Source organism: Ambystoma mexicanum, chromosome 5p (genome assembly GCF_040938575.1).
Source record: "Ambystoma mexicanum isolate Mex_15411 chromosome 5p, UKY_AmexF1_1, whole genome shotgun sequence".
NCBI lineage: Eukaryota > Metazoa > Chordata > Amphibia > Caudata > Ambystomatidae > Ambystoma > Ambystoma mexicanum.
In genome coordinates, this window is record NC_090930.1 from 209,960,907 (window position 1) to 209,979,660 (window position 18,754).

Genomic DNA, 18,754 nt, shown 5'->3' on the forward strand with positions numbered 1-18,754 from the left:
ACTCCTGGACCGTTGCTTTGCCCAGTGAGGCCCTGCTGCATTGCTGAAGCTCTGAATTTTCCTCGAGTAGAGAAGCCCTGCAACAGACGACTTCTCCCCTTGGGTTGGTGGGACCAATCAACCCCAAAGTGAACTCGTCTGCACAGCCTCTCGGAGCTGGCTGTACTTCCAATGCTGCTACAGGAACCGAAGTGCCACGAAGAGGAACACCAGATCGAGTGCATCGCTTTTAAGTCAGACCCCGAGCTCCAAGAAGATCCTCCGGACTCCCAGGTAGCAGGACTGACCAAGCCTGAGCCACCTCAACAGAGTGCTTGACCCTAGATGCGAGGAAAGTCCATTAAGATATCCGATAACCACAGTGTTGCTGTTTGCGAGAGACACGAGGAGCTGAAACCGCGAAGTGCTGCTGATCTTAAGTTTACCCACTGCTCCCACCAACCTTCCATTCGTAGTGCTGGAGTCCCCAGATGTCCTCCCTCTTGTCCCCACGACTGAGGCCCAGGACACTGGATCAGCAGACCTACACAGGAACAAAAGCCAGCTGGAAGCAGTTTTTCTTCTAACCAAAAGTACTGTAAAATTAAGAGGACTTGCCTCTTGTCATTTAGCCTTGCTTGTTCTCAGTAAAGAATTGTCTTGGTTGCCCTTGCAGAGTTGCTTGCAGCTTTGAGCCTCACAAGCCTCCCATCTTGTGGCCCCTACAGCGATTTAATTTCCCTACTAACATTTCTAAAACATTGTGCAACCCTTTTTACCTACCTGCAAGAAGTGCTTCAGCTCACCTAGAGTATTGCTCAACTAACATTAGCTGTCCAGAGGAAAGACTCTTCTTACCTCTGACTTTGTTATTTGCCTTTACCCCAGGAAAGGGTTAACTTTCTTTACATGGGAGGGTTTTAAAAAAGTACTTACCTGCTGAGGAATATTTGTTAAACATGGTTTTCTCCCTCTGCAACATTTGTTTTTGATCTCCCACTCAGTATTACTCTAAATGTGCCAGTGATAAATCAATGTCCACAGTGTCCTAGTTATTTATGTCAACTGAGGGTGTAGGAAGTGTCTGTGTGCCATCTCCAATGCGTATCAACTGATCTAGTGAAACTGAAAGTGTGTACTATTAAAGTATATTTTGTGTTACATGATTGTTCCCTTCTAAAGAAGGCTTATTCAACTGAGGGTTAATTAATAATTGTTTAATAAAGAAACATTGTGTGTGTTTATTTGAATAACTGTCATTGTGAAACTCTAACAACTTTACTGCTCACATTGACTCCTCTTGGGATAAGCTTGGCTGCTCAGCCACACTACCAACATGTGTAGTACAGACTTATACCAAAGGTTGGGTTACCTCTTGCCAGGAGGACATGGCTGGTGCAGTCTCCCACAGGGTACTGCATACAATCTTGCCTAACATAAATTAACTTAATTACATGCATTTATCAGATTAATAGTACTGTATACATATATATATCATCAATGGAACAGTTGATGGGAATGTGTTTTCCATATAAAAATATATGGAAGAGAATGTTTCTCAGAATGGATATGGATACTACACACCAACTATTAAAAACAGAAAGAGGGTAAAAATAAAGAACTGGGTAAAATTAATGTGAAATGTACACTGACCTGAGTAAGATCTGGAATGTCACCCTGATCAATTCCAACTTGCTGAGTTCACAAAAAAGGAAAAGAAGTGTACATTACTACATGCAGTGGCAATGGAAGAAGAGATTAATGGGTGGTTGAATGTTTACATGCAAGTTTGGGCATCAAAAGGGACATTACTAACTTTCTGAACTGGTACAGTTGCATTTCCTAACCCAAAGGGACAAAGTTAAAGGAACCATCATGATGTGCATATGAAAAATACACAGTTATTATAATAACCATAGTGAATATTGTCATGCAAAAAAAAGTCTCAAACTAGCCACACGCAAAAAAACACTGATTTGTCTTTGTCAAACATTAACCAAAACACATGAATACGAGAACAAATGTTTTTTTTTTTTTTAGAGTGGCTGAGAAATTAAAAATTGATTTTATGCCAATAATGTACAAAGGCATTACCCACTGCGGCAACGGCACATATAAACATGTTTTTAGTGAAGCAAACAGTAGTCATGCAGAACACATGCTGCTGTACCAGTGCGGTTAGCTAAATAAAGCCCCTTTGATGCAAGAACAACTCTTACCTCTGCTACTTTGAGAAATTCAGATAATTTGGTCATCCTGGCAAGAAACCTTTTGTAGATATCCAATGCTTCCTTGCACTGGGTCTTTTTCATATCAAAATATTTTTCTAAAAATAACATACAAGAGATTTACATTATATACCTTGCATGGAAAAAGAAAATTCATAAATGTATACACGATTGACATGTTATAGCATAAAGCTTTCATACTGCAACAAATCACCACTGGTGTGGTAAAAATGCTGAGGAAGTTCTGGGTGTTGGTATACTGTACCACCGCCCTGAGTATGTAGACTGAGGACTTATGAGGACATTGAAAGAGGCGACACAGGGTGCAGCGGGCAAGGAACAAGTTACTTACCTGTAACTGTTGTTCTCCAGCATGGGTCTGGCATGGATTCACATACTCATGAACATTCCCCGTCAGGCTGGGAATCTTCAGTATAAGAAAAAATCAGTTTAATTTCTGAACTGTGTTTTGTATGGGAGGATAGGTCAAGGAGAATACACCACCCCCCTCCCCAACATGCCCCACCTACGTGAGGTTTGTGGCTCGCCAGGTCACCAGGGCCCAGGTGACGGGGTGACTACTGATCGACATACAGGACTGATCGTGTTGTACTCTAATAGACCATGGACACCATTTTGGAAAACATCAGGACTCCATTTTAGATACTAACGACCTGAATCCCAACGAGACAGCCTGCCTGTGAATGCTGCAGCTTGGACCCCACAAAGAGAGCCATGCCCTTCCCCTGGCGCCTCTGCCCCATGGCAGATCCGCTGAAGGCCAGTTTTCACGAGCAACCAGACACAAACAAGTATTAGAACAAACACTATCATTTACCTTCCGCAGTACATCACTGTCCCCGAAGTGACACGGCTTGCGGTTCAAGTCTGGAAAATAACAGAAAACCATCCTAATAGAACAGGCCTCGACCCTGCTTCTAACCCCTAACATGTAAAATATATGGTGTTAACACCCTCCTTGTATGAACCCCTGTCGATGTCCAACCATACTCCGAAGCTTGACGATTTATAGAGTAGTTTTGGTAATTATTAACATCCGTGTTTGGGGAAGGGATAAAAGTTCATAACTATTGGTAAAGTAAGCATGGCCTCAGTTTATGCACGATAACATGTGCCTAGAAGACTCAATGAAAATAAATTGAAACCGACCACTTAGTGCTAACTAATGAATGCTGTCAAGTACAAAGGAAGGCAGAAAAAGCATTACTGCGAGCATGTGTGTGTTGCACAGGGGGACACGTTTAGATATACAAGCCAGAATGAAAATGTATTATCGCCTCTGAATGTATTGCTTCTATGCTCCCGAGGACACTCCCAAACCTAATGATACCTCATGTGTTATCCAGCTACTACCGTGTGAGATTGCTAAAATGTAGTCTTCCGATGTTCAGTGATGTATGAAACACTGCCAAATTGTCAGTCATATATGAAATAGTACACAAATGCATAGACATTAGAAATATGTGATCACTATACTATTACTAACGTTATTAATCGTCTCCTCGTTTCGCATAGTGTGCAGCCCAGGCACAGAGAATTGCTCACACACACACCCCCCCAAGGCCATCTCCCCTCCCCTCCTGCCAAGGCCCGCCAGGACTAGCTGGTGCACGAGCAGCACAGCTTCACCTCCCCTCATCCTGCTGGACCCACTTCAAGTATTTCACCTCCCCCATGGTCAGCCAAATGAATTTACAATCTGGTCCTAAACCCCACCGCCTCAAGGGGCCAAAGTTACACCCTCGCTGATCTAGTGGTACTCCAGTTCACCCCAAGTTAATGGGCCTTGGAGAGCAGATATTCAACCCTGTACTAACATATCATAAAGGAATTCTTCATTACATCTAACGAGACCCGAGTGACAGGGCAGCTCCCCCTGTGCCCTCAGACCAGACACCCAAGTTTATGACACCCGGTCAACAGGTCAGAAGCAACAGTGCCCTGATGTATTGGTACAGCTTCACATTATATGCATTTCTCCTGTGTCCTATTGTCTCTTAGAATAACACATTGCAGGATTTACAGGACAACTGGAATCATCTAAACGGATTGGCCACAAGGGCAGAATGCTAGGGCAATCATCCATCAACAACACTGACCGCGCCTTGCCTGGCAGCCCAACCCCGATGAGCCCAGCTGACCCATCCGCCCCACGTTGGCACCATGCTGATGTCCACCAATCATGGAGCTGCTCGTCACTGCTGTACCTATAGTTAGTCGACGCCACCCAATCCCCAAGACTATGTGCCCCCTATAGTGTGTAGGTTTCATGACGAAGTTTTGTAATAAATAAAACTGTCTTTGCTATTGTCAAACAGAGCGCTCTCAGAGCTTGCAGAGTCCTTTGCATGCCCTATTGGATTAGATAAAGAACTTTTTGCATTTACCCGCACTTGGTCTTGGCCTAATTCCCTCTCAGGGTGTGTCCATTATTGCCTCTCATTGCGGGGAGGGTAATGCCTTTTGGGGAAGCTTGCTTTAGGTTTCTCCTACTAAATAATCACTGGTCTCTGGGTCATTCTGCCCCCAGCCAATGACTGGCCTAACTAAGCCCCTCCGACAGCCATCTTCAGATTTGGTAGAACGTAAAGTGGGAGTAGAACCAAGAGAAGAGCCGCAGGGAGGTAGGCGGGAGGGGTCGCATGTGAATCCATGCCAGACCCATGCTGGAGAACAACAGTTACCAGTAAGTAACTTGTTCCTTCTTCAGCATGGGGTCTGGCATGGATTCACATGCTCATGAATAAAGAATACATAGCAGTACACACAAGCACAACCACGGGAGGTGGCAAGGCTCAACATAAGCATCTCTTACCTCCTCACCAGGCACACCTTCAAGCGAACAGGTTGAAGCACTGTTTTGCCGACTCTGGACTCCTCCCTGGAATCCCTGTCGACGCAATAGAATCTCGTGAAGGTGTGCATCGACCTCCAAGTAGCAGCCCTGCAGATGTCCAGCAGGGGCACCCCAGACAGGAACACAGTTTTAGCAGCGATCGCTCTGGTCGATTGGGCTCTTGGACGACAAGGCAGCAGTTTGTTTGCCAACTGATGATAGTGGGTGATGCAGCTCGAGCGTCATCTGGAAACGGAAGCCTTGGACAGGGCCTTCCTATGGTTCAAGGACCAAAGATCACAAAAGGTTGAGAGGTTTTCCAGAAACTCTTTGTACAGGCCACATAAAACTTCGGAGCTATAGCCATATCCAGCGAGTGCAAAGTCCCCTCAGTCGGCGACAAAGGCTTCGAAAAAATACCAGTAACACCAAGGGCTTGTTTAATGAAAATCTGATGGCACCTTGGGCATGAAGGAAGGGTGCGTCCACAGCACCACCCTACTCTTGTGAAAAGTCAAGTAAGGTGGTTTACATGACAGGGCCTGGATCTCACCCACTCGTCGTGCAGAGGTTATGGCCACGAGGAAAGTGGTTTTCCACGACAGAAACTTGAGTGGAACCGAATGCATAGGCTAGAACAGGGGTCCCATGAGCCTAGTAAGCACCACATTAAGCTCCCACAATGGGGCTGGAGCCGTCACCAGCGGGAACGAGAGAAATAGTCCTTTGACAAATTCTTTGACCAACTGGTGCGACCACAAGGAGGGACGTCCTGGGGATCTGGTGTAGCGGGAGAGCACACCAGATGAACCTAGGGGGAATTCTCAGAAATGTGCCAATTCCTCCCACCTTAGAGACCTCCAGCTCTTTTGCTAAACTTTGGGACTTTGAACTGTAAAAGATGATGCCTATGGAGTTTGTTAGACTCCATAACCAAAAGAAACACAGAAACCACATTTCAAATATCGTTGAAGTGTATTTGTGTTATTATATTACTCCCTTCTAAAGAAGGCTTTACAACTGACCGATTAATAAATTAATAATTGTTTATGCAAGAAACATTGAGTCTAAGTTTATTTGAATACCTATAACTGTGAATCTTTGTGTAACTCCACTACTGCTCACATTTCCCCTCTTGAGATAAGCCTGGCTGCTCAACACGCTACCAAAACAGTAGTACAAGCTTATAACAAAGGTTGGGTTGCCCATACCTGTAGTAATAGTTGTTTGTAGTGTTCACAGAGGGTACTGCATTCAAACTTTCCCTAGCACTCTGCACCACCTTGCCCTTAAGGGACAGCAGGAACGATTGGAGGGCCCAAAACACTGCCCACAGCTCCAGAATGTTTATGTGCAACGTCTTCTCCTCCGGCAGCCACAGGCCTCTGGCATGAAGGCTTCCTGTGTGGGCTCCCCATCCTTCCAGGGAAGCGTCCATCGTGACCGTCTCCTGGTCCGGTGGGGTGGGGTCTGGAAATCCGTGCCTCCGGTCAGGTGCGAGCGCATGCCCCACCACCTTATCACCCGACGAAAGCCCTCGTCGAGCGTGATCTGGTCTTGGAAGCTTCCGGATACCTGGACCCAACAAGCGTCAAACTCTTGCAGTGGGCGCATTCGTAACCTGCAGAGCCAGATGAGGTAAATTCATGACAACAACATGCTGATCAGTGACTTGATGGCCCTCACCATGGCGACCTTCAGTGCTAGCAGCCGCTGCACCTTGCCCAGGATGGCCGCTATCCTCTCTTCCAACAGCGATGCCAGGCATGATAATGTGTCAAGTCATGATCCGAGGAACAGAGAGTCCTGCGATGGAGTCAATCAGTACTTTGCATAGTTCACGGAGAACCCCAGCTCCGTCAGTAGGCGGACGGTTGTCGCCATTTGGTCGACTGCTATCTTGCTTGATCTGGCGCAGATGAGCCAGCCATCCAAGTAAGGATAGATGTGGATCCCTTTCAGCCGTTGATGGGCCCCCACCGGTGCCAGGCATTTGGTGAAGACTCTGGGCGCTGACGTCAGTCCGAAGGGAAGGGCCTTGAATTGGTAATGCTTCCCCTGAATGATGAAACGCAGAAACTTGGTGTCCTTTGTGAATGGGATGTGGAAGTACGCATCCTCCAGATTCAACAAAAGAAAGTCGTTCTCTTCCAGCTGTCCGGGCATGTTCTGAAGAGCGACCATGCAGAACATTTGGGACTTTATGCATTTGTTCAGTCGTCTCAGGTCGAGAATGGATCTCCAGCCCCCGGTCTTCTTCCTAACAAGGAAGTACCTTGAATAAACTCTGGATCCCTGAAATTGCTTTGGGACCAGCTATATTGCCCCTTTCCTTAACATGGCCCGCACCTACAGCAGCAGCTGAGGGACATGGATTCCCTGCCGGGCCACTGGTGGTATTCGAGGACACTTACGTTGGAACTCTAAAGTGTGTTCGGGGGCGAGAGCGTCCAGCAAATAATGTGAGTGTCTCCCACACGCTGACGAAGTTCGCCAGCTAGCCTTGCGGTCCCCGACAACGTCGTCCTCCACAGAAGGCCGTGGAACTGCCCCTGCTGGTTTCCTGGGCCGAGGAGCGGGAGGGCTGATACTAAGCAGGAGGCCCCACCGAAACTTCTCAAAGATCGGTAGACTTGCCTCCTGAGGACCGGAAGGACAACCATCATTGCTGAAGCGTGCCCAGGGCACATGCCGTCTACGTGTCCGCCTCGATGGCTAGTAGGGACTCATCCACCATCTTCCAAAAAGGTTGTCCCCGAATGGCATGTCCAGAGCCCTGGTTCAGACCGGTCGGAAGCTGGTGGCTTTGAGCCAGCGACGACGCCGAAGGCAAACGCTGTTGCCCATCTGGCGGAACCGCGCGTCTGCAATGTCCGTGGCCGCCGTGATCGCGTGATCCGAAGCCACCTCTCCCTCCTGCAGAATCTCCAAAGCTTCTGACCTCTTATTGTCAGGGAGGAAATCCAGTAGAGGAGCGAGCTTGAACCACAGGTCCCGGTCATAGTGGGCCACAATGGCGAGGGCATGGGCGGCCTTGATGGTCGTCACTGCGGAATAGATAACTCTCCTCCCCATCACATTCAACTGATAAGGGTTCTTCATGAATGTCAGCCCTTCATCCCAAATGTCATCCAAGAGAGGAACTGAGACAATGGTCTTTCTCGCTGCCTCGCGGTGCTGGTATAAGAACGCCTCCTTATCCTTCGGTGTGACCTGGAGCAGCTCCGATGCCCTCATCGCATGGAACGATCCAATCTCGTCCAGAGGGGAGGATCGGGGAGGGGGTGACGGGAGGGATGTTTTTACCCATGCATACAAGCCCTACCATAAAACTGTGCAGTACTGGCATGGAAAACATCATGATGGCCAGAACTCCCCAGAGAGTGCACAGGGAAAACATGAAGAATAGGCTGCCACTCATGTTTGCCTATGTTGTGAGCACAGGAGGGCACTGCCTAAAACCACCATTGGGTTACACACACAGTAGCCTGAAACCATTGGGAATGGCAATGCTGATTGCCAAAAAAGCAACTCAGAACTGTGGGGAATTCATTTTCTTAATCCCAAAAATGTTTGCATTACCAGTACTCACCACTATCAGAAAGCCGGCGTTTTAAAACCACCAGACTTTTGTGTAAAACTGCACAAATGAAACAAAACCAGACTAAGGAAAGACTTGCTAAGAGGTGGAAGAATGTAAAACCATACTCTGAAATGACTTGAAGGAAGTAATTATTTAATGTATAGGTACAAATTGTCAGTTTGATTTGAATGTAGAAAACTGGGAACAAAAAGTGACATTTAGCTGAAACCTGGCTTAGTGAAACTGGATTCTGCCTGACAACTACCCCCGACAGGAGAAACCTGTTCAGCCACTCTTCCCAGGCCTAGCTGCATCCTGCTGCCCCTTGCCAAAAGGAGTTGTCACCTCTCTGATTAGATTAGGGGTGGAGCACCTGGGAACTGGAAGGAACAGAACAATGCAACTCCCTTGACTCAGGCAAATGTTATATTGGGGGCGTCATAAACTGGCTTCCTCTTAGGGGAAACTGGGAGGGGCAGTGCTTCTGCTAGCAGCTGAGCTTGGGGGAAGTGGATAAACCAGTTATTCCACCCTGTGATGTGGGAAGCCACACCCCTTTTTGACCAGGGCATAATTTTAAAAAGATAGATAACTCATAGTGCGGACTTGTCAGAATTATATAAGTAATATCATTTTTGTGATTTTTCTGTGAACATTTTGAGAGGCGTTAGGACCCTGTGGTGTATTCTGGGGGGTTGCTAGAGGAAAATAGGGTCTCACTCCAAATGTCTGCATGTTAAAAATCTGACACTTCATCTATTAATGTCCATACTCCTTGCGCACGTGTGTAATTTTGGGTAAATGTCCGATATTGCAAAACCAGTTAAAAAGCGCAAAATGTTGGCATTTTTGAATGCAAGCCCCCAGGAAGATCAGAGGCGGACAAGCATGGACCATAAGGAATATATAATGTGCACATGTAATTTCAACAAATTGTATATCTGGGAAAGATGTATTTGAATCAAATATAGATTTGTGGGCAAACTGACCAGGGGAGGATCCTCTGACCCATAAACAGACCTCATCATGATGACAATATATTTCCTTCCCCCAATCATGGGAGAGGGGAGAATTGGGCCAATGACAAGTAGAGAGGGGCAGGCTTAGCTAGGCCCAGGCACACACCCATTTTCAAAACACATAAAAAGAGACTGCTGGGACAGGTAGAGAGATTCAATTCCATTTGCTGCGGAGCATGCTGACTGACAACTTCACATCCAGAGATCCAGACTTCAAATCCATCAATCACCAAAGACCAGAACTTTACTTCAGAACTTAAAGCAAGGGCCTAAACCCACAAACTGAGAACTCTTCTCAGCAGGCCTCAGCAGCCTTAAAATCATTTGCAAACTATTCCACAGCCGGGCAAGCTGTTTGAATTCTTTGGCCAAGAACAATTGCCAGAGACCAGACCAGATATCCAGAGTGACCCAGACCGCTGTGAGCAGAACCAGGGAGCTGACCCAGATCACTGTGAAGTGCCGAGACCAGAACCGGAGTCCAGTCCAAAACCTGACCAGATCCGCGACGAGGCCTAGTTCAAATTTATATTGTGAGTACCTAGCAGAACTGTGCAGAACCAATCTCTTACTTAAAATAATCTAATCCAAACTATTTTAACCTAAGTAGAACAGCCTCCTAGAAACCGTGTCATCTGTCATTTGTAAAGCTGCACAATTGTCACCTGTCAATTCTGCAGCTGCAAGCTGTCACCTGTCATTTTGAGTTTTACTTTAAATCTGAAAATCTACCTTTATTAAATCGTCCGTATCTCTGGGACCGTTTGTGCTAGGAACGTGGTTTAACTTTCCTCTGAAAGCTTAGAATCTAAGCTTTCCAACAAGCCTAGAACCGACTACTCCTTATACTTTTTCCGCAATCACGATTCACGCACTCGCGAATTTTGCCGCGATTTGCGATTTGGCCTGATTTCTTTACCTGTAAAAAGATAGCAGCTTTTTGCTTTCCTTTGCTAAAAATGTGTTTGCCTCTTAATAACCATCCTTGAATCATTGCTAAAGTGAGCCTGAGCTCATCCCAAGTATCTCTCACTCACCCTGAACCTCCTAAAGGGAATTAAAAGCATTTCAGCATATTTCTCACTTCACTGCCACCACATTCAAAGCACTTGGGCCTGTGTTTTAAAACTCATACCCGTTTTCTCTAAGCTTGCTGGGGTGGGAATTAAATTTCGTATTGTATTTAATTGCATTCCTGAGAACTGTGTGTGTTACTTCCATCTCCTTGCATTGCATATAAGAGGGGGGGGGGGAGAGGGGTAAATTGTCACCAGGGGAAAAGTGAACATATGATATCTTGTGAAACCATATCAGTTAGTTTCTGTACTGCATTTTCATTCAACATGGTATCCATTTGAAACCATAAAAGTATTTTCGCTGCCTTATCCATCCTACACCAACTCCTCCTTCATTTTAATTTGCAAAACAAACCTACTTCTTGGCTCAGTGGGGTCAGGGGGATTCTAAGAGGAGGGTGTTATACAAGGGTTGTCATCCAGAGTACTGAACTGATTATAAAAATACATCAATAAGGGTTTTCCTCAGCATCCCAGACTAGGCATTGACTAGCTGTAGTGTTGATTGAATATCGCTTACAATACCAACGTATGAAGCGTCTTAAGGATGTCCATAGAGAGGTCCCTAGGAGAAAGCTGATGGGAAGGAGGCAAAACGGCAGGCATAGGAAGCTGGGGCACAGGAGCAGGGCTAGGGCACTCATCATCCTGAGTTCCTCAACAGTATCCCTGTCGTCGCCGCCCTCATCATAGTTAGCGACTCCGCTGTCACCCTCATCACCAACGTCCTCCTGGATGGTCTGGAGATAAACAAGCTCATCTTCCTCGGCCGAGAAGATGTCTGTGCCTTGGAGGCCCTCAACAACCCCCCCCCCACTTTCTTCTCTTCCAACAGGGACGTCCTTGGGGAGATGAACGGAATCTTCTCTGGGGTCTTAATTTGTATAAACAAGGTCTCCATCCTAGGAGAAAGGGACACCCTTGCAGACGGAGGTGCGCTCTGCGGGTCCGCACCTGCGGCCTTCAAAAAGGGATGCTACCACCACTGCAATGGAAAGGGCTGCCTTTGTCTAGTGTACCTGGGCCTTCACAGTCAGGCCAGGTCCCATGTCTTGCTTGGTCTTCTCTGGCTTGGCCTTCTCCTTAGGGGATGGGTTGTGCCCACGCTCCCCTTGGTCTTATCCATCACGGGTACGTCGGATACAGTACACGGTTTGGACTTTTCCTTGGTAGTGTCCAGGGCCACCTTCAGCTTGCCCTTGTGATCCGACTTTCTCTTGGATGACGATCCAGAGCGTTGATTGGAGACCGATGCAGGAGATGTTGACCGCACCCTGCCCGGCGAAGAGCCTGCAGTAACGGCGCTCCAGACGGTAGTGGACTCGCAGTGCTTGACCTTTTGGGGGACCCCCGTGGGAGGGGCACCCTCAAAGGACTTAGAAGCCCACTCAGCTTTCCGGGATCCGGGAAAGGCATGCTCCTGGGAACCACTCTGTGCAGAGGCCTTGGCCTGCTGCCACTCTTGCAGCCATTTACGCCGATCTGTGGGATATTTTGACCCATTTCAATGTGCCTCGCTACATCACTTTGCTGCAATGGTGAAGGAAACAGCCCAAAATGACCGTGCTGACTTTTGTGCGCGCCAAAATCTTCAAAACTGTGTTTGTGTCACAACCAGAAAAAGGCTGCACACCCTGCCACACACAGTTCAGGGGGGTGAAAACAGAGTCCTCACTGCAGGAGCATGCCAGTGGGCTCTGCCACAATCAATATGGAGCAAAGTGAATGAAACAGCATAATTCTGCTGAAAACCCAAAAATGCCTTTTAAAATGACATTTTCCTAACCTTAAAAAGTGCTGTTTCTAGCACTAGATCCATTCATTTCTACTGAATCATTGATATTAAAGGGCCCTGCAATGCCCAGGATCATCCAGTGTGGCTCAGAGGAACCGGGCCTCATTGTAATGACAGCTAATACAAAATGTAGCTATGAAAAAGCAACCCAGGAACCCTTGTTTTCATTTTCCACTGTAAAAATGTGGCTATTTCTTTGCAACAAGTATCAGGAAACAGCTGTCCAGAGAAAGACTATAAACAAATGCTGGATATTTTTAGTCATGCTGCAAACAATCTCAGCACTCAAGGGAAGAAATAGTGCGGACTAAAATGTGAATTTGCGGCAGATGTAAACCAGATTTAAAGAAATACGTTTAATGTGCTTTTTCATGAATGAAGAGCAACATTGCCTGCTGTGAAAGTATATTCTTGTGTAAAGGCTTAATTCTTTAAGAATTTCAACGGATTTGCTAATGTAAAAAATCGACCTATGAACTGTTAAATCTTTCTTTTAAACATATATAATTAAAAAGGAGAAACCTAGAGCTAAACCCAGTCTAAGTTAATCAACTATATAAAGAAGAAACTCTGCTCTGACAGTTCTTAGCCCTGAGAAAGGGAGGGAGGGAGGCCTTGAATATTCATGACAAAGAGACTTCATTAGACATTTGTCTTTGCCCCAGGCGAAGACAATAGCAGGCTTGGACACTCACCCGTCCAGTGGGAAGGGCAGGAAGCTCCACTCTCCAGGGAGAGGCCCCTCATTCAAATTCTAAGGATTTGCCAATTGCTTACAGTTGAAAGAAAGAAAATAAAACAGACACGTGACTTTTGGGTTTAAAATGCTTATTTTGCCACTGAAGTTCAAGACATTTAACTTGGCAGTAAGAATGGCAAAAGATGTGAAAAGTGCATACATTTAAATCTGAATTTATGCTATTCATTTGAAAACTTGGTAGAACTTCTTACTGCATAAGGAACAGAAGATATAAAGAATGACCAATTGTGCAGAAACTATTAATGTTGCAAACATAACATTGTGTACACATTCTATGGGTAATTGCACATATATGTACAGAATTGGGAACTGTTAGGCCAAACCTTTTATGGTTAAAATTGCCAAAATTCGACAGAAAGACTAAACCAGGTCCCACCGACTTGCGAGTTGGATTGGAATGTGACCCACATAATATGTAATTTATGTATCTGATTTTCTTAGATGGCATAAATACATAAATATGTATTTGTGGGAAAGTTAGATTTTGGTCCCAATAGCTATGGGAGGTTTTCAGATCATCTCATAAAACTTGACATCTCTTTCTGTCATCCAACCAGCAAGGCGGGAAACTGTGTTCTTGCCCAATCATAGCACTGTGGGTGTGGGTAGTAAGTCTGCCCCTACCATAAACTTTAGTGATGTCATTTGGCATGATAAGTAAGGGCACCTCACAACACACAGACGGATTCCTGACTCCATCCTGATTTCTGCGTGGTGCCCTGTTCCTGAATTCTCCATCCTTGTTCCTGGTTCCTGATTTCATTACCAAGCTAAGGCCTCAGCATTGCTGAACTTCTTTTTCAGCTAAGCCAAAATTCAGAAGCAATCCCAAAACTTAAGGAAAGCATTTTGATCCAGTCTGGATTGCTACCACTAATGCTTGCCTGCTCCAAACTCGCCATCCCACTGGTCTCGAGTAACCAGTGCAGTCTCCAGTCCAAGGTGCCAGTCCAGGTGACCAGAACTGCCCTGCTGTCCTATGTTAGACCCGATCCGTGTGATGACCAGAACCCTTGAAGGTCCAAAATCTTAAATTAAAGTGGAGTGTAAGTATTAATAGGAATCATAGTAAACCAAAGCATATCTTGCCTTTTCTTGTCCTATCCCAATCTCTAAACCATCCCATCTTTACCTTAAGAACCTGTAATATTGTCACAACCATTCTTGCAACCCTGTTTGTAATCTCCAGTGTTAGTGCCGATTTTCTCTTCATTTTTGTTTTGCTAGAGCATAAGCCATTAGTGATTTGATTAAATAAAGTAATTCCCAAAAAGAAAAGAGGTATCCACCACCTTAAGGGTTACAACGGCCATGTAACTGTGGAGATTCATGGGTGGCCGCCTCTTTTTCTGAGCCATTAAATCTAGTTTAAGTAAAATTAACCTGTCATTTTAAAACCGATTTTCTGTTTTTCTCTGCTCTATTTTTCTAAAAACACCTATCATTCAACATTGCATAACTTCCTCAATTCAATAGCTAGAGACTTTCACTACAAAAGACCTGTAGCTACATTCCAACACAAAAATGTCAGTTTTTCTTAAAAACCGTTTAGTGAATTTTAGGCGGGAATTCGCATTTCTGTAAAGATTTACACGTGTGATTTTCAATTATTTGCAAAATTCCATTAAGATTCAAAGTGTTTACTGTTGCTCATACTAAAGCTTATGATTGTTGCCATCTTTCCCATGTTGCTCCCATAGAGATTTATATTGAAGGACTTTTGCACACTTTTCATTGTTTTGCTAAGCCATTTCTGAATGTCATTTTAAAAGTTTTAGATTTCCAACCCACTTTTCTCTCTTGTTTGGAGAGGGAAGGTTGTCTAAATTCTGTGTACTGTTCTTTTTTCTGAACACCTGCTGCTTTCACACATCTGTTTAGAATTGCTTAATTGTGGGTTAAGGAATTTTGCAGGGGGAAATCTCAACTCAAGCGCTATCTTTCCAACAAGCCAAAACTGTTCTTTTCTCTGTGTTTTATATTCGGTGTTGCTAGAAGTGAATTTAACTGCCTTACATACCTTTTTATTTGCATTGTCACCACATTGGTGAATGCTGCCCCATAAATTAAAACATGTTTGATTAGAATTTTAAATAAATAAATATTACCTTTACCAACCAGCCTGATTCCTGGTCCATTGTGACTTGGGGGTATTTTAAGAAGGGGTGTGATATGAGTGGTATATCACTCAGAATATTGAACCTATAGACAATAAAAGAAGTATTTCATTTGCACACTGCATACTAGGCTGAGACCAGAGTGTATTGCCTGAATGAAATCCTTAACAGACCCTTCAACGTGCGCTTCGAGAGTTCACGGCAAAACGCACAATATTCCTCCTTATGCGTTGGATACAGGCAGTACAGGCATTGGGAATGTTTGTCGTCCATATAAACATTCCGAAATCCGCAGTCAGAGCAGAACTTGAAATGGGAAAGGAAATCCATCACGTCCAACATGATCCACAAAGAAACTCGACGAAATCCACCCTTGAGGGGATATGAAGAAATCCGAAAACAGGTTCCTGTTACGCGGAAGGATTATCGATGGAGCATGAGTCTTAATTCACCGAAAAACAGAGTGAAATTCTTCCAAAAAGCAAAAAATGAAGAATAAAGCTTGAGAGCTAAGCAAGAGGACTCCCAACACTAGAACGTGCTGTAAAAATCTGAAGATACATGCCAGAGGAGGGGCTTAGGTAGAGGTCAGTCATTGGCTGAGGGCAGTATGACCCAGAGAACAGTGATTGGTTGTTAGCAGAAACACATTTCAGAAGTGAAACAATCTGATTTTTTTCTTTTACTGAGGATTTCCAGCCTGATGACTGGGAATATTCATGAGCATGTGAATCAGTGTCAGACCCCATGCTGGAGAAGAAAACGTTACTTACCAACTGGTAACGTTCTTTCGACTGGATGTTTCTCCAACATATTCCACATCTTTGACACGTAATGTCCACAGTTGTGCTGCCTCAGAATTGTTTTTTCGGCAGAGGGCGTCCTGCGTCAATGGTGTCTGGTCGATGTTCCTCGAAGGCCTCCGTCGAGGGTGACATCACTGAATGTTATAAAAAGGACGCACGGCGCCCGTAGCCTCAGTTTATGTTTTTTCCTCCATAACGTGTAACCTGCTCATACCAACACCTGCTTGACTGCACATAGCCTTGCGGGAACGCAAACTGTGATAGCATAGGAAATTCTTCAGAGGGGCAGGGTGGGAGGGCGATGTGAAATACGTTGGAGGAACATCTAGTCGAAATAACGTTATCAGTTGGTAAGTAACTTGTTCTTCGAATGGATTGTATCCTCCAACGTATTCCACATCTTTGACAGACTCCCAAAGCAGTATCAGTGAATGGAGGAGGGAGAATTTACAATACTCAATCAGATGGCAGAATAAAGCACCACTTTACCAAAGGCCATATCTTGACCATGGAGCGTATCCAGGGAGTAATGTTTGACAAAGGTGTAGATGGAAGACCACGTTGCTGCATAACAAATATTCTGAATAGGAACTCCACGCTGCAGGCTGTGGATGTAGCCATGCCCCTAGTGGAGTGAGCTCTCAATCCTTCAGGAAGGTCCTTGCTCGTCAATCTAACATTCAGCAATGGTGAGGATAATCCACCTAGATAAGGTCTGTTTAGTAACAGCCTGGCCCAATCGGTGTCCAGTGTATCCCACAAAAAGCTGGTTGTACACTCTGACCCTGGACAACTTAGAGAAATAAAAGCTCAAAGCTCCACTAGGGTCCAACCTTTCCTTACCAGGATGAGGGGTGGAGGATAGAAAGAAGAAGTACCACTTTCTGGCTCAGATGAAACTCAAGACCCTCAGCACAACGTTATCCTTGTGGAACACAGTAACGGGTGGCTTAGATGAAAGTGCCTACAATTCACTCACTTTGCAAGCAGATGCAACTGCAACCAAGAAAACTGTCTTGAAACACAACAGTCTAAAAGGACAAGAGTGCAGTGGTTCAAACGGAGCACCCATGAGGAACTTCAAGACTAAATTCAGATTCCAAACCGGCACCTGAAAAGGGGACGGCGGGAACACATTTGTGAGCCCTTTTAAGAAATTGGGAAATCAAAGGAATCTTAAAATAAGAGCATTCTTCAGACGAGCGCTTGAAAATAGACAGCGCCACCAGGTAACCTTTAATGGTACCCGCTTGGAGACCCCTGTGAGCCAAAGAAAGCAAGAAAGAACGAACCATCGGAAATGGAACACTGAAAAGGATCAACATTGTTTCCTCTGCACCACTTGCAAAACCTAGGCCATCTACAATGGTACAGGGATTTGGTTGCTGGCTGCAAGCAACACCTCCATCATGTCATCCGGGAGGTCCCAATCCTTATAGATCAACCTTTCAGAAACCAAGTGTGAAGGTTGAGAGTCTTGACATCTGGATGGAGAACCAGAGAGAGAGAAAGAGAGAGAGAGAAAGAGAGAAAGAGAAAAAGAGAAAGAGAAAAAGAGAGAAAGAGAAAAAAAGAGAGAAAGAGAAAGAAAGAGAGAAAGGGAGAAAGAGAAAAAGAGAGAAAGAGAAAGAAAGAAAGGGAGAAAGAGAGAGAGAAAGGGAGAAAGAGAGAAAGGGAAAGAGAGAGAAAGAAAGAAAGAGAAAGAGAGAGAAAGAAAGGGAAAGAGAGAGAGAAAGGGAAAGAGAGAGAGAGAGAGAAAGAGAAAGAGAAAGAGAAAGAGAAAGAGAAAGAGAAAGAGAAAGAGAGAGAAAGAGAGAGAAAGAGAAAGAGAAAGAGAGAGAAAGAGAGAGAAAGAGAGTGAGAGAGAGAGAGAGAGAGAAAGGGAAAGAGAGAGAGAAAGGGAAAGAGAGAGAGAGAGAGAAAGAGAAAGAGAAAGAGAAAGAGAAAGAGAAAGAGAAAAAGAGAGAAAGAGAAAAAAAGAGAGAAAGAGAAAGAAAGAGAGAAAGGGAGAAAGAGAAAAAGAGAGAAAGAGAAAGAAAGAAAGGGAGAAAGAGAGAGAGAAAGGGAGAAAGAGAGAAAGGGAAAGAGAGAGAAAGAAAGAAAGAGAAAGAGAGAGAAAGAAAGGGAGAGAGAGAGAGAGAAAGAGAAAGAGAAAGAGAAAGAGAAAGAGAAAGAGAAAGAGAAAGAGAAAGAGAAAGAGAGAGAAAGAGAGAGAAAGAGAGAGAAAGAGAAAGAGAGAGAAAGAGAAAGAGAGAAAGAGAGAAAGAGAGAAAGAGAAAGAGAGAGAAAGAGAGAGAGAAAGAGAGAGAAAGAGAAAGAGAGAGAAAGAGAAAGAGAGAAAGAGAGAAAGAGAGAAAGAGAAAGAGAGAAAGAGAAAGAGAAAGAGAGAGAAAGAGAGAGAGAAAGAGAAAGAGAGAGAAAGAGAAAGAGAGAAAGAGAGAAAGAGAGAAAGAGAAAGAGAGAAAGAGAGAAAGATAATACCCTTGAGCAAATTCTCTCTCACTTCTGATTTGCACCGGTCGTGAACAGATCCA

At 44.9% G+C, this 18,754-nt stretch overlaps 1 protein-coding gene across 9 annotated transcripts in view; it reads right to left on the bottom strand.

Annotated features, from left to right (window-relative positions):
• The window catches only part of LOC138480864 (phosphatidylinositol-binding clathrin assembly protein-like), a 1,856,059-nt gene that overhangs the window by 1,393,267 nt on the left and 444,038 nt on the right, over window positions 1-18,754 (bottom strand). For all 9 annotated transcript variants that reach the window (XM_069612639.1, XM_069612640.1, XM_069612642.1 and 6 more), the window contains exons 7-8: window positions 2,199-2,305; window positions 1,633-1,674 (exon numbers count right to left, since the gene is read on the bottom strand). In XM_069612639.1, coding sequence (XP_069468740.1) covers window positions 1,633-1,674; window positions 2,199-2,305 — 149 coding nt within the window. The remainder of the gene's footprint in view (window positions 1-1,632; window positions 1,675-2,198; window positions 2,306-18,754) is intronic.